The sequence below is a fragment of the Artemia sp. Qi Xiang Cuo genome, chromosome 20, assembly GCF_049724085.1.
Source record: "Artemia sp. Qi Xiang Cuo chromosome 20, ASM4972408v1, whole genome shotgun sequence".
In the NCBI taxonomy this organism is placed as follows: domain Eukaryota; kingdom Metazoa; phylum Arthropoda; class Branchiopoda; order Anostraca; family Artemiidae; genus Artemia; species Artemia sp. Qi Xiang Cuo.
Window position 1 is genome coordinate 51,861,169 of NC_142813.1, and position 14,171 is coordinate 51,875,339.

General features: G+C 36.7%; 1 protein-coding gene and 1 pseudogene across 1 annotated transcript; one reads left to right on the top strand and one right to left on the bottom strand.

Annotated features, from left to right (window-relative positions):
• Window positions 1–806: 806 nt before the first annotated feature.
• LOC148940343 (E3 SUMO-protein ligase ZBED1-like) lies at window positions 807–1,964 on the bottom strand. The gene has a single exon (XM_089106144.1). The coding sequence runs from the start codon at window positions 1,962–1,964 to the stop codon at window positions 807–809; it is 1,158 nt and encodes a 385-aa protein (XP_088962270.1).
• A 4,475-nt stretch (window positions 1,965–6,439) lies between these two features.
• The window catches only part of LOC148940344 (uncharacterized), a 31,985-nt pseudogene continuing 24,253 nt past the window's right edge, over window positions 6,440–14,171 (top strand).

Below are 14,171 nucleotides of genomic sequence, written 5' to 3' on the forward strand. Positions count from 1 at the left end.
AAATAAATAATATATATCTAATAATAGACTTACTGTTCCCTGAGATTTACCCTATAACTGATAAAACAATTAATATTACAACCCTTTTTTTCTTTTTAAAATAATTATTCCAATTCTATTTGCACTAGTGTTCGGTGATATTGGCAAATATCGGAATATCGAAATATCGATATTTGAATTTCCATTATTGTCCAAGGAATAAAAGCATGTCTATATTATCTCCCTTTAGGTGGTTTCGCCTCTCGCTAATCAGCTGACCAGCTTTGGAGAACACCCTCTGAAGGGACACTAGTTGCTGGAACACAAAGGAACTTCAGGGCAACTACTGCGAGGACCTTCCTAGACTGGCAATGCGTCTTCTACCACACTATGGCGTCAGTAGTACGAGCCACGGGCTTCTCACGATTTTTAGCTTGTTAGATTGAGGATGCCCTCTGCAGCAGCTGTCGTTGAACTGTTCCCTTCTGTAGCACCGACGAGCTCATCATGGGCTCCCCATAGGCCACCTAAGTTGTTGGATGAAGCCATTGCTTCAGTTATGTCAGCTGCGTCCACTGAAGTAGATAGGAAATCAAGCTCTCTTGCAATCCTTGCTTCTATAGAAGAAACGGCATCCTGAGATATATATCCGTATGTTTTCCGGAACCGTGGGTCGAGATACGTAGCCACTGCTATAAGCGTCACTTGCTCAAGTCCCTGAAACCGATCTTTCATGTGGCAGATCAAACGTAAACGCAGCTGTTCGGCTGCGGGAGTATTGCAATTTTCACTCGAAATGGAGTTTAGATGGTGGATCAAGATCTTCGTCAGCGGCAAGACCTTCGAAATCGATGGGTACTTTCCGCCGAGACTTCAACTGTGACTTCATCGAAAGGGCGAAGCAAGACTATGATAATCCTGAGACTTTCCCATTCGTCTTCCGTAAAAAGAAGCTCAAGCTTTCCAAGCATGGCAAGCGAACTAGAAACTGCATCCTTCACATCAAGCAAACTTTTGACCATCAAAAGAAGCAAGTTCCACCTAGTGGCAACATCAGTTTTGAGTTTCTTTGAGACGACTTGTCCATTACAAAGCTGGTTGCTTCTGTGTTTGTCCGCTGCTATGACACTTCGATGAAAGTAGTTAACGACATCTCGGCATTTCGAAAGTAGCGGATTGAAGCCTGGAGCCTCGTCTATTGCAGCACGCACGACAAGGTTTAGCGTGTGTGCGAAGCACAATACATGCCCCAAGCCGGATTTCAGTTCCTTGGCGGCATCGTTAACTGCTTTCTTGATATTGCTCGCATTATCTGTGACAACGGCCACAACTTTTTCTTTTATTTTCCATTCTTCTGCTACTTCCAGCAAAAGTCTCTTGAGAGTTTCTGCTGTGTGACGCTCTTCGATTTTCTTTGTACTGATCTCCCTGCTGTGAATCTTTAATTCATTGATAAAATGGACTGTAACGGCCATATAACCCTCTGTAGACCGTGATGTCCATGCATCAGTAGTAAGAGCAACATAGTGTGCTTTTCCAAGCTGGATGGAGAATTTTTCTTTTTCTTGCTGATAGTAAGTTGGGAGCAAGTCTCTCGTTATAGATTCAACACTCGGTAATGTGTAGCTGGGATTTAGAGCTCTACAGAACTGCTGAAAGCCAGTATTCTTGACCAATGAAAGAGGATGCATGTCAGTTGGGATTATGTTGACCAGCAGACGATCACATTGTTTTTTCCGAGGATGAGACTTATTATACAAGGGCTGAGCAAACTCTGAAACTTTGACTTGTTTCTGTTCACTGGAACTTCTGTTCACTTCAGTTTCGTTCTCCATTTCTGAGTCTGTATTCAAGTTGGGCTCCTCTTCAGTACTGTTAGCAGGTCTTTTTCTTCCAGGGACCGGCAGCTTCTCCATTTCGTTGAACTCCTTCTTGTGATTCTTTTTTAGATGGGTTCGGATATTTGTGGTGTTACCGGCTGTCATGACGCTGAATTTGCAGACTAGGCAGACAGCAGACTTGACGTTTACTTTCCGGAAGTACTTCCACAGAGGACTGCCTATTTTCTAGATCTGCGATCTATAGGGCCTCAAATGAAACTGAAAAAGTAATGTGCTTTGACAAAAATTCAATTTGTCCAATCCTTAAAGGTAAAATTTAGCATTAAAATAAATGAATTCTAAGTATACAAGTTTAATAGTTGAATTTTTACCTTATAACTCTGTTCAAAAAGCTAGATTTCATCAGAGCACAATATCTTGAGCTAGAGTGATGCTTATTTTTAGTTAGCAAGGACGTTGTGTAGTAAGTATCAAATATTTGGTAAGTTTGGAATAAAGGACCATATTGAAATAGTGCTAAAGATGCAGATTAGCTACCCTACCTTTTAGGTACGGAGGTACTGCCCAATAGAACCAGGATAATAGAGTAAGGTAAAGGTGCAGTGTAGCTCTCCCTGTAGTATAGGGTGCAGAGGCCCTACAAATAGAACTGCAATATATAGTATTAGGCTATTATTATTATTATTATTAATAGGGGTGGACCCAATAAGGATCGAGGCTCAGGCCTCCAAGGCCCATTGCCGCTACACCCCAAAAACTATATGGCAAAAATGTCTGTTGGGAAGAATCATTCTTTGTGGCCCAATTTAGCTAGAGTGCTGATTCTTTCTGGCTATGTTTAGCTAAAGTGCTGATCTTCTGAAAAATACATAATAAGCAAAAAATCAAGTACAATAAATATGCATATCAATATGTTTCACTAGTTGCAGGCTGCCAGTCATGCAAATGAAAAAAAAATAAACAATTCCCTATGCATAAGGCAGAGGTTGAAATTTAAAACTATTTATTATACATGAGAATTCCAAACAATACATACCCTTTTTACTAGCTCAGATGTCAGTTGGTAAAGGAATGCGGATAAACACAAATGTTAGAGAAAAATACTTATTGCATGAAACGAGAGTCAAGATATAAAATATACACAACTGTAGGCTATCTTATGAAGAGTCAATGAAAAGACAAATATACAAGAATCAGTACTGAAAAGATGCCAGACAAAACCTTAACTGTCACAAAACTAAATAGAGTATTGTTGAAACCAGGGTAAAGTTGCAGATTATTTCCCCCTGATAAAAACAAATTATTTCCTACTGTATATTATTCAGTTGTAAAGTTTCATAGATACTGTCCAGTAGAACCAGAATATAAACCACTAACTTCTTACAGTATATCCCAGTTCTATGGGTTGGTCCTGCACCCTACACTACAGGGATAACTAAATTGTACCTTTACCAAAGCCAGTGGCATAGCCAGCTGACCAAGGCCCCCCCCCTTATTTTTTTTTCAGTTCTTTTTTTAAAGTTTTTATCACTACAAGAGACCCTGAAATTGCCAGTTTGTTGTGGGGTAATCTAAAACTAGACCCCTCCCCCTGATCTTTGGAATCCGCCTTAATCCCACCAAACGAGAATATTATAGAAACAAGGAAAAACTTCTTAATGCTAAATTCGAACTTTTTAATACACCACTGGTTAGAATTTACTGGTTGAAACTTAATTGAAAATTATATTGAAATTTCTTGTTGATATTTAATATTAGAATACAGATTAATTATAGAAATAATAATTGTTGATATTAGAAATTATAAGAAAAAGAAATAAGAAAACGAGTTCAAAGTAGAGAAGATAGGGGGTCATGAATCAGCCAATAAAACTATCAGAGCATTATTAAAAAAAAAATGCTTGTCTTGGTGGACCATTCTCGGTTATAACCAACCTTTGAAACAGTATTGGGATATGACGGTAAAGGTGCTCCCTATGCAGTAAAAATGCAGTGGTGCAGCTCAATAGACGCAGGATGTAAGACAACGTATGCATTAATTAGTCCATTGCACAACAACTCTTCACCTTTACTGCATGGGTGGCAGTTCTGCATGTTTGCCCAACATGATAGACTGAATAACATACAGTTGTTTTGATAATGGTGCAGATTAGCAAGATTAGCTACCCCTATAGTATAGGGTGCCTGATAGAACCAGAATAGACAGTAAAAAATGAGTTGTTCATATGCTGCATCTACTAGGCAGCATCTCTGCAACCTTACAGTACAATTTACTGAATAACATAGATTAAAAAAGGAGTTGTCTTTTGTTAATTTTGGATATAGGATGAAAATGAGATATTTAGGAAATAAACATACCATTTGACTCAGAGTTTACCATAATGCTGTATTGAAATGTAGCAATCATTTCCAGTGGAAACTCATCCTCTAGATTCTATAAATCAAGCTTTTTAGGGATAAAAAAGGATTCAAGGGTGGGCTGCAGGCTTGTAGGTGAGGTGGCCTTGACCCTGAACTCCAAGTAAGCCAAAAAAAAACAACTGAAAATAGGGTTTTCCTATCCGAGAATCTGGAAATTCCAGACTTTTTTAGATTTCTGGAATTAATATCCACCATAAATGATTGTTATATTTGGATAGAGGATTGAATTCTAAATTGAGTGGTATGTTCGTTTCCTAGCTATCTCATTATGGTCCTACATTTCAAATTTACAATTTTTATCAGGGGTAGCTAACCTACAGCTATACCCATCAGTGTTAGCAGTTGCAAAAACTCATAGGTGCAAGCTCTAGGCTAAATGAGATGTAGCAATAGTCAGCATTACAAGGAAACTCAACTAGAGGAGACTTAAGAGAAGGATAAGCACAAAGGTGTCACTCCAAAAACATACAGTTTACCTTTGTACTTTCGTAACACTATCTCGGCAATCAAATTCGTAACAAAACCTACTGATCTTTGCTCCTCGCAACCAACTGACCAACTGAATGAATGAAATTGCAAATGGGAATGGTGTGACTCACCAACCTCCTGTTGGCACATTGCTTTTGATTTGACGCTTGTCTTTCAGTGCCGCGAAAAGTAAAATATCGAAATATCGATATTTGGTTTCCGATATTCGATAACGATATTTCGGTCGATATATCGATAAATATCGTATCCTATCGAATATCGCCGAACACTAATTTGCACGTCAGAATCTCATGTGAAAATTCCCTGCAATAAACAATCTACAATTTGTCACTTGAATTCTAACGCCCTCTCTAAAGTATGTCAAAATTCCTTTCCCTTGGCTCAGTAACAAATTATCGTCATAGAACCATTTTTAGATCTAGGTTCAGAATATAGAGGTGTTTTTCTGGGTCTACTCCAGTTGCCTCCCATACAAGGAACACCCCGCAGAATTCGAAAGGCTTTCACTTCTTTTTTCCATTTAGTAATTGTAACTTAAACATATCGGACGGGGATGAATGTTTGGGGGATTCTTCTAGAATTGGGAAAAAGTGTTTGAGGACTAAACATTTATCTTTATGTGTTTTCAAACTCGCATTGTGAAAACGGAGGTACTTTTGTAAAAAGCGGTAAGTGCACGATAATTGTATTGTAAACAGATAGGATAAGACTCATTTATTCTTACCCGGATAGTGATTGAACAAACTTGTCTGTAGAAAAACTTAATGTGCAAATTAAAATTTAAACTTTAGTTTTTTCGGGTTTAGGGGGAATAAAAGGTACCTAGGTTGACTCAGGTTATGTATTTAGTATATGCTATGCTTACATGACTTACCTGTTTGGTAGTACTATAAAACCACTGTGAATAACTATTTTTATTACTTATCTTGCAAAGATTTCAAAAATACAAATCTTTTTCTGAAAAATTGATAATACGGTAAATTAATCTTGAATCTCAATAAATTGAAAGTTTTACTGTGTAATGGTTCATTGCTCATTGGGTTATTACCCATGTATAAAAAGCCAATGTGTGTAGCAAGTTCTGTGGGTATACGTTATACTTCCTTTACGATTTTAAGGGCAGACTAATGGCTCGTCAGTTTCTGATTAAATACAAATACGACAAGCCAAGTAGTATGTTATCAATTACCTCAGAACCTACAAGCCTGGGGTATGAATATGTGTGCAATTTCAACGGGACAGGACCTACCAATGACGGGTACTTAGTAGTACAGAAGGGAGAGGACTTAACAAACAGGTTTCTGTGTCAAAACCCATTTTCTGGACCAATCAGAGACACAAAATACAGAGGGTGTGTAATATACAGTGTAGTTTCAACGGGACACGACTTACAACAGACAGACATATATATATTACTACAGAAGGGACTGGAGTTGTCAAACGTGCTTTTCTAGGCTCGATGCCCAAAACTAAAGACCTTAGTATAACATATTCAAAGGTTTAATGGACTTTCTGTAGAAATACTGGTCTTCTGGGAAAATTTTCTTCAAAACTACAATTTACTTCTCCAAATACGAAACAAAAAAGGGTAGATATCCTGAAATTCTTATTTTACTAATTTCTTAAATCAATAGTAAACTCATTTCTTTCATTGGTTGCAGCAAAAACAGTCTTTCGAGATTGTTGTAACTTTAAGCATTTTAATTGACATGCATAATAATACGGTGAGTAGTGAAACTGGATCTAAGCACTTACCGTTAAAAGTGAAATCAATGCATGTTTCGTGGCTATCTTAATTAAGAAAACAGCACGACACGAATGCCGTGTCTTTTAGCTTAGCATTTTTTCGGAAAAAGGGACAATTTTCTTAATTGTTAATTGGACAGGGGGCTCACCCTTATCGAACTTTGATTACGCTGCATATTTTTTTATTCTCCTTATAATTTTAAATCAGCTACATTTGTATATTAAGTCAAGGTGTAGTTGTAGAAAAAAAGAGGAGGGGTTGAGAGGGAACAAAAAATCCTATTTCTGTGTGTATATTAGCTTAGGGGCTAATTATTGAAAAAGAGGGATGGGGGGATTCAAAAAAATCCTTTTCTATTATACATAAATGACCATAGAGCTGATTATTAATTAATTTTTTTGACTTTATAAAATAGTGGATATTCCACATGGAAAATAAATCCTGTTTTATAGGTTAACACTGATGAACTATTGCCCGCTCAAGGAAAATTTAATGGCAATGAATCCGCACTATTACTAACGCAGCCAATGTAATTTCAGGATAGTGCACTAGTTGATATTGATTTAGGATGGCAAAGGGACTTCTTAAATAATCCTTTTGGGGATATAGCTAGTCTAGAGGACCTGACTTATGACATAGAGATGAATGATGACCCGGAATGGAAAAATAGGTTTATGGAACATTATTTAAGTGATATCTGACAAGTGCATCTAAACTCGCTTCCCATACCACTTCTATTGACAATGCTAATAATCATAAGCAAATTGTGTCACATCACAATGCTGGCTGGCTAGATCAACTATCCCCAAACACCCTGGAAGGTGTCTTTTGTGAATTCGAGGATTTTAAACCGACCCCCCCCCCCCAATGCAAATGAACAGACTGGTGGTGATAAGGCTATTGAATTTTGGAGATTTTATGGCACCTTACCCCCAAATAAATTTACACTACCAGATTTTTATTGTCTAACTCTGCCTTGCACCATACTAGTGTCTACAAGGTCATTTTCGGTGACCCCTTCAATTCTTTAATTTCAGGGGGTATAGTAACAGACACCCTCGCTATTACTCATTCTTATATTAACAAGATTCGAACCCTTCTTGAACAACAGATGCGGGTGTGGGGAGGGAAGGACTGTTTAAAAGCATCAATAGCACTAAAAATATACTTTTTAAATAAAGTGTGAGCGAATTTTATTCAAAATATTTAGGTCTGATCACCACCGTGGATCAGCATCTATTTATAGAGAATTCAATGAGAGAGGGTATTTTTTTCACGGGGACCGTATCATGAAAACTGATCCGACCGAACAACACACCGATGAAAAGTCTGATGCAGTTATTTTGGATATGAATTCCCTTTATCCGTCGGCAAGGTCTCACTACTGTCTGCCGTGTGTTAATTACAAATGGCATAGCATTTATTGTGCTTGGAATTTCCCCAACATTGCTACCGTTGAGTTGAATGGGGCGAAAGGATGTTTTTTTTTAAATTGACGGTGAAATACACATGGAAATCTATGACTCGGCAAAAGACTTTGTTTTCCTGTGCATAAATAGACCGGTAGGTAAGGACTCTCTGAGTCCCTACACTTTATCTTTGGTAGAGGATGGGAGTATACACTGGGTGCCTTCAAAGCAAAAACTTATTGTTGACCTTAACTAGAAACAGAATATCGTTGTTCATCACGTGCTATTGCGATGGATGGTGTTCAATATTTTCAAAGTCATAAAGATTCATACAACCCACCAACCTGATCAAAAGCCTTGCATGAAAGAGTCTATTTACACCTTTGTCAGTAAACACTCAGAAGCGAAAACGAAGGTTGAAAAAGAAAATCTATAAACTCTTATTGATCTCAGCCTTCGTTAAAATGTGTAAAAGTGTACGAAACAGAAGTCACTGTGATATTATAACTAATCCCATAGATTGTGCTCGAATCATTGCCAACACGAATTTCACATATTTCACAGTCTTATACTTTAAAATGGTGCTCCTGCATTGCAAGTAAAGAAACATTATTTTAAATAAAAATATTGCAGGCAGGAATACAATAACAGAAATTTAAAAAAACTCCTGCTGTCATTTTATTATAATATATGCAAGGTACCATGGCCGATTGAGGAACAAGTTCAAGTGTATTAAGGAAACACTGATTCACTCCTGTAAAAAGTTTAAACTGAAATTTTTTTAATGATTCGGAAAATGGAAAGTATACTAGCTCTCGGATGGACTACACCAACTGGAATGAATCCCTCTATCCAGAGCTAGTGAAATGCTACGCCCCATATGAATTTTTAAGGTTAAAATCTGCAACGGGAAGCGATCTGATATCCAGTAGTGTGTTTCCTGGGCCAAAGGTATACTGTGTGGAAACGCACAACAAGGATATCAGACAAGTTTGCATGGGGGAGCCTGCACATATTGTAAAATATGATTTCAATATGAGTGTTTATAGAAACTTTGTGGAGCGTAGGTTAGTCCCAAGAGAAAAAGTCAAGATGATTCACTTTTTATAGTTTAAAAATTACACAGTTTGAGTTGAGGAAAACGCAATATCGGCCATAGCAGGCCAAGTTTGTTTACTTCAGGATGGTGTGAAGGTACTTCCACACGAACACTACATGATTTCAAATCGAGTTGAATGTATAGAGTACAGAAAACAACTCGGTATAAATAAATTAGGTTAAATTCATTCATAACACAAGGTGGTTGGTGGGTGGTTTTGGAATTATTTTATATCAAAATTTATAAATTTTCAATATGTGGGTTGATGCAAGGCTTATTTATTCCTTCATAATTAAATGTTCCCAGCCCTGTCCCGCCCCACCACATTGGGCTCCCCGCGCTTTCTGGTTGAGCCACCGCAGTGGCTGCCCCCCCCCCGTTATTAAGGGGACTCTATTTCAAATTAAGAATGTGTTGTAATTTTTTGTAAATAAAATAAAAAAAAGTATGAAGTGTTATTATTGTTTAATAATTTTTTTTTTCTAGTGCCTATTTCAAATAAATATTGTCCTTTTTTGTAAATAAATAAAAAAACAGTGATATTTTTTAAGTCTATTTATTTTTTAATTAAAATATGTTTTTTCTCAGTGCCTATTTTGAAATAAATATTTTTTTTGTTTTTGTTATAAATAAATGAATAAAATAATTTAATTTAAGTGTATTTATTAAATATAAAGTACTTTTTTCTAATTGTTTTAAAACTATTTGTAAAGTGCTACTATTATGTTGATAATAAAAGAAAATATGATTCTTTATTGGTTTTGTTCTCCTTCTTATTATTATTCTTGAACGGAGTAGTAATATGGAAATTATTTAGTCTGTTTGCTTATGGAAACGCACGCCCGCCTAGGGTCTCAAGCAGGTTGACCAACAATTTAAAATTGACATATGACAGACAGATGAATTGAAAATCAAGTATTTTGCTGTAGGCAAGCATCAAGACATGGCTAATTGTAAAAAGACAAAAGCCATGACAGATAGTCAAAGTAATTCAGAGGCAAATGTTTATATGGCTGCACGGATAAATTGAAACATGAAAATAAAGTATTCTGGAGTAGGCAGGCATCAAGACATGGCTAATTGTAGAAAAGGAAGAGCCAAGGCAGATAGAATAGACAAATACTTGGTTTTTTTTTCGACCGAAACATTCAAAGCGTTTTTTCTTTCTTTAGCTTAATGGTGGCACATATTTTATGTAACGCCAGCAAACAACTTATGCAATGTCGGCGCACATCACTGTCAGATAATACCTTTTTTGACATCTAATTTTTTTTCCGAAATGCTCAAAATATTTTTCCTTTTAACTTAATGGCATTTTAAGTTTTTTATATCTATTAGATGAGCACAGTCGGCAAGACTCCCATGACACGCCCTTCCGGACTCCAATGACGTCACACGACTAAACCCGTTTTAAACACTATGGTGTAATATGCTTGACGCACTTTTATGTAACAATGAAACAGGAACCGATGGGTAATTCTCGCTTGTAACTTTACGACAGCACACACATTATAGGATGATTGCGCAAACATCACTGTTACGTAATTCTTATTGGTGCTTTTTTCGCCCGAAACATTCAAAGAGTTTTTTCTTTCTTTAACTTAATGGATGCTCAGATTTTATGTAACGCCAGCACACAACTTACGCAATGTTGGCACATATCATTGTCAGATAGTACCTTTTTTTACATTTAATTTTTCCTCCAAAACTTTCAACACATTTTTTCTTCCTTTTAACTTAATGGCATTTTATTTTTTCACCCAAAAGGTTCAACACTTTTTTTCTTTAGTTTTTTTTTCTTTAGTCTTTGACCAGGACTCAAAAGGTCATTCCCATCCAACGAATTTGTGCCCTAACCGAGAGGCCTGACATGCTATTTCTAATATTTTTTTACTCATTGTGTATTAACATTAACGTATTTTGCCAGACCTGAGATTCCTCATTTTTTGCAAAAGCTAGAACGGCTTGTTACTGCCCAATTTTGACAAGCTCTCTGAAAATGTTTATTTTCAGACATATTTACTCTTAAGATATTAATAACAATACAGACTAAGGGGTGCCAAAACTGTATTATCACATTGATAGTCCTAAACAATACATCTTGAAAACACAGAGCTTGTAAATGGAAGGTTTATTAGTAAAAAACCAACTTACGTGAATATTAAAATCATGTTAAAAAGTAGTTGATAAAGGTGACAAAGAAAACAAATGGTGAAAAGAGGCCTATCGTAATATATGTAAAAGAATCATCTATTATAGAAAAACATATCCTAGCAAGCAATACCAGGGGGGTATGGCTGATATTAGATGCAACTTTAAGCCCTATTGAGAACTTTTAAGTAAAATACCTCATTTTCTTTGAGTTAGACTTATGAATATTTCACCACATCCTGACAATATACGGCTGACCGAGCACCTTAACAATCACTTTGAGAGTGCGAGCTGATATTAGTGATACATGTAAACTATATTAAGAGGTATTTTTAAAGCACTTTAAACGAAATATATCGTTTCTTAGACAGGAATATTAGATTTCAGTCCCCCTATACCGAAATATTCAGTTAACACATCCACTACTTTAAGCTCTAGAGTGAACTAGTCCAAGGCAGCCCCTGAAAAAATGCCACACTATTACTGTCTCTCTGCCAACCCTCTAATATTGCTCCATCTCCCTCGTGACATCTGTCTAGCATTTCCTGTTAAAATTATAGTTCAACCATTGATTTCGGGTTTTTGGAAGCCTAGTCTATCATAATACCATCCAAAACACTCCAAAACACCACGGCACTACACAGCTTCTCCTCTGTAATCTATATGCCACCTATCCCTTGCCCCTAAGACATCGCTAACCTTTTAGCTCCAAAAATAAGATAGTGAATTTAAATTAAACTGTGTTTTTATATGAACACCAAGAAGTCGCTATTTCTTTGCTAGAGAGTGATAATCCAAGCAATTCAAGCAACAAAGCAACACTATTACTGTTCTTTGGCCCCCTTCTTACATCACCCCATCTCCCCAAAAACATCTTTTAGTTATTTCTTGTGAAAAATCGTTCTTCAACCCATTTATTAGAGTTCTCACAACCCAAGACTCTCACATTACACATTACAAACTTGCCCCCCACCAGCCAAGTAGCACCAACCGCCTCTCCTCCTAGGGCATTTTCAACCCTTTAGTTCCAAAAATAAGCAACTGAATCTTAATCAAACAGTGTGTTTCTACTTGAATACCGAGAAGTCGCCCATTTCTTCGCTAGAGAGAGATATATCAAGCAATTCACGTTACTCTGGCACACTATTACTGCTCTATGGAACCAATTTTGACTTCACTCAATCTCCCGTAAGACATATTTCAGGCATTTCTTGTTAAATTTTATGCCTTTAAACCAAGTGATTCAAGTTATCGCAAGCCAAGCCCGTGTTTATAACCGTGCAACTGAGCCCGTTTAACTGAACCCTCGTTCAACAGAACCCCCGATTTATGCACAATCTCCTTTTGTCTCAGCCCTCTTGCATCTCAGGGGGCATTTTGTCAGCAAAAATATCAAACGCGCGAAGGAAAAATTCTATTTTGAGAAATTATTGTCCCCAAAACAAATATACAATTAGGGAAATTCTGAAAATACAGTTTTTCAAGACAAGACTGCAACGAAAAAAACGAAATACGTGTTAATAGAAAAAAGGTATGGGACCTATCAGGCAATACTAGGGAGGGAGGAGGGATATTAGAGATAAATTTAAAGCGTTTTAAGAGGTATATTTGAAGTACTGTTAATGAAATATTCATTTCTTTGAGTACTTTTTTTCTTTTACCCCCCTTCCCACCCTCCTCCAGGGAATTTTTTTTAACGCCTCCACCTTAACCTTTAAATCGTAGAACATGATACTCCAAGCAACTCACAACAAAACGACATTACTTTACTGCCCCCTTGACATCACATCATTACCCCAAGACGTTTTTTCAAGACATTTCTTGTTGAAATTATGCTTTAATTGGGTGATTAAAATTACATGCCTGTCATCCATATAGCACAGCCACTAATCACCCTAGAAACATTTTTAATCTTTTTTCACTCCGAAAATGAACTTTTGAATCTAAATCAAACACTGTACTTTTTTTAAAGCATAAACCGGCATTTCATTGCTAGAAAGTGACTATCAAAGCAATTTACGCTACACTACCAAACTAACCATGCTGAGGAACCCTCTGAATCCCTCTTCATCATTCTGAAGACGGTTGTCAGACATTACATGCTTAAAATGATGGCTCAATTCACTGATTCAAGCTTATTACAACCCAAGCCATTCATGATAACTTTCAAAACACTCCCAACCCTCTGTGATTTTTAAGAACCTTCCAAATCTATTATCCACAAGGCACCACCCCTCATCACCCCCCTTGTTCATTTTCAACCATTTTACTCCAAAAATAAGCTGATGAATCTCATTAAGCAATTTATTTTTGAAAACAGAATTTGCCATTTCTTTGCGAGACTTTGATACTCCAAACAATTCAAGCCACAACACCACACTATTATTGCACTGTGACAATCCTCTGACTTTGCTCCATCTCCCCCGAGACATTTTTTCAGTAATTTCTTGTTCAAAATTATACTTCAAGCCATTCATTTAAGTTTCCGCAAGAGAAGTCTATGTTAATAGCCACCAAAAACTTTCTGGCCATGATTTTTCCACTTTTACCGTTGATTTCTACGGTAGTCTTTATCTCTAGTGTTTCCCCTGTTTTCTACAATTTGCTCTTGATTTTCATAAATTTGTCAGGTTTTCTTTGTTTTGGTAATGATTCTTTAGAAGTTGACCATGATTTATAAATTTTGATCAGCATTTCATTGGTATGGTCTTGATTTTTATGGTTTGGTCCAGAGTGCTAGGGTTGACTCTTTCTTGTACACAAGCAATCTATGACTTTTCTTTAAGCACTCTGCCTTTCTTGGCTTTAATATTTCATAGCGATAAGGCTTAATCGGAAGCTGAAGAAGACTAAAACTTATATTCTATACAAGAGTCACCTTTCTCTCTTCAAGCTTTGTAAGAACGTCAGGGATTATGACATCTTTTGTTCCTGGAACACCAGCCTTTCTTCGGTTTAATTTTTCTTGACAATGAGCCATAATAGCGTTTTATAAGGTAAAGGCTCACTAAAACTTAAATTCTTTAAAGGAGCTG

Coding starts and splice junctions, on each gene's coding strand:
- LOC148940343 (XM_089106144.1), bottom strand. CDS start 1,964: ATGACAGCCGGTAACACCACAAATATCCGAACCCATCTAAAAAAGAAT.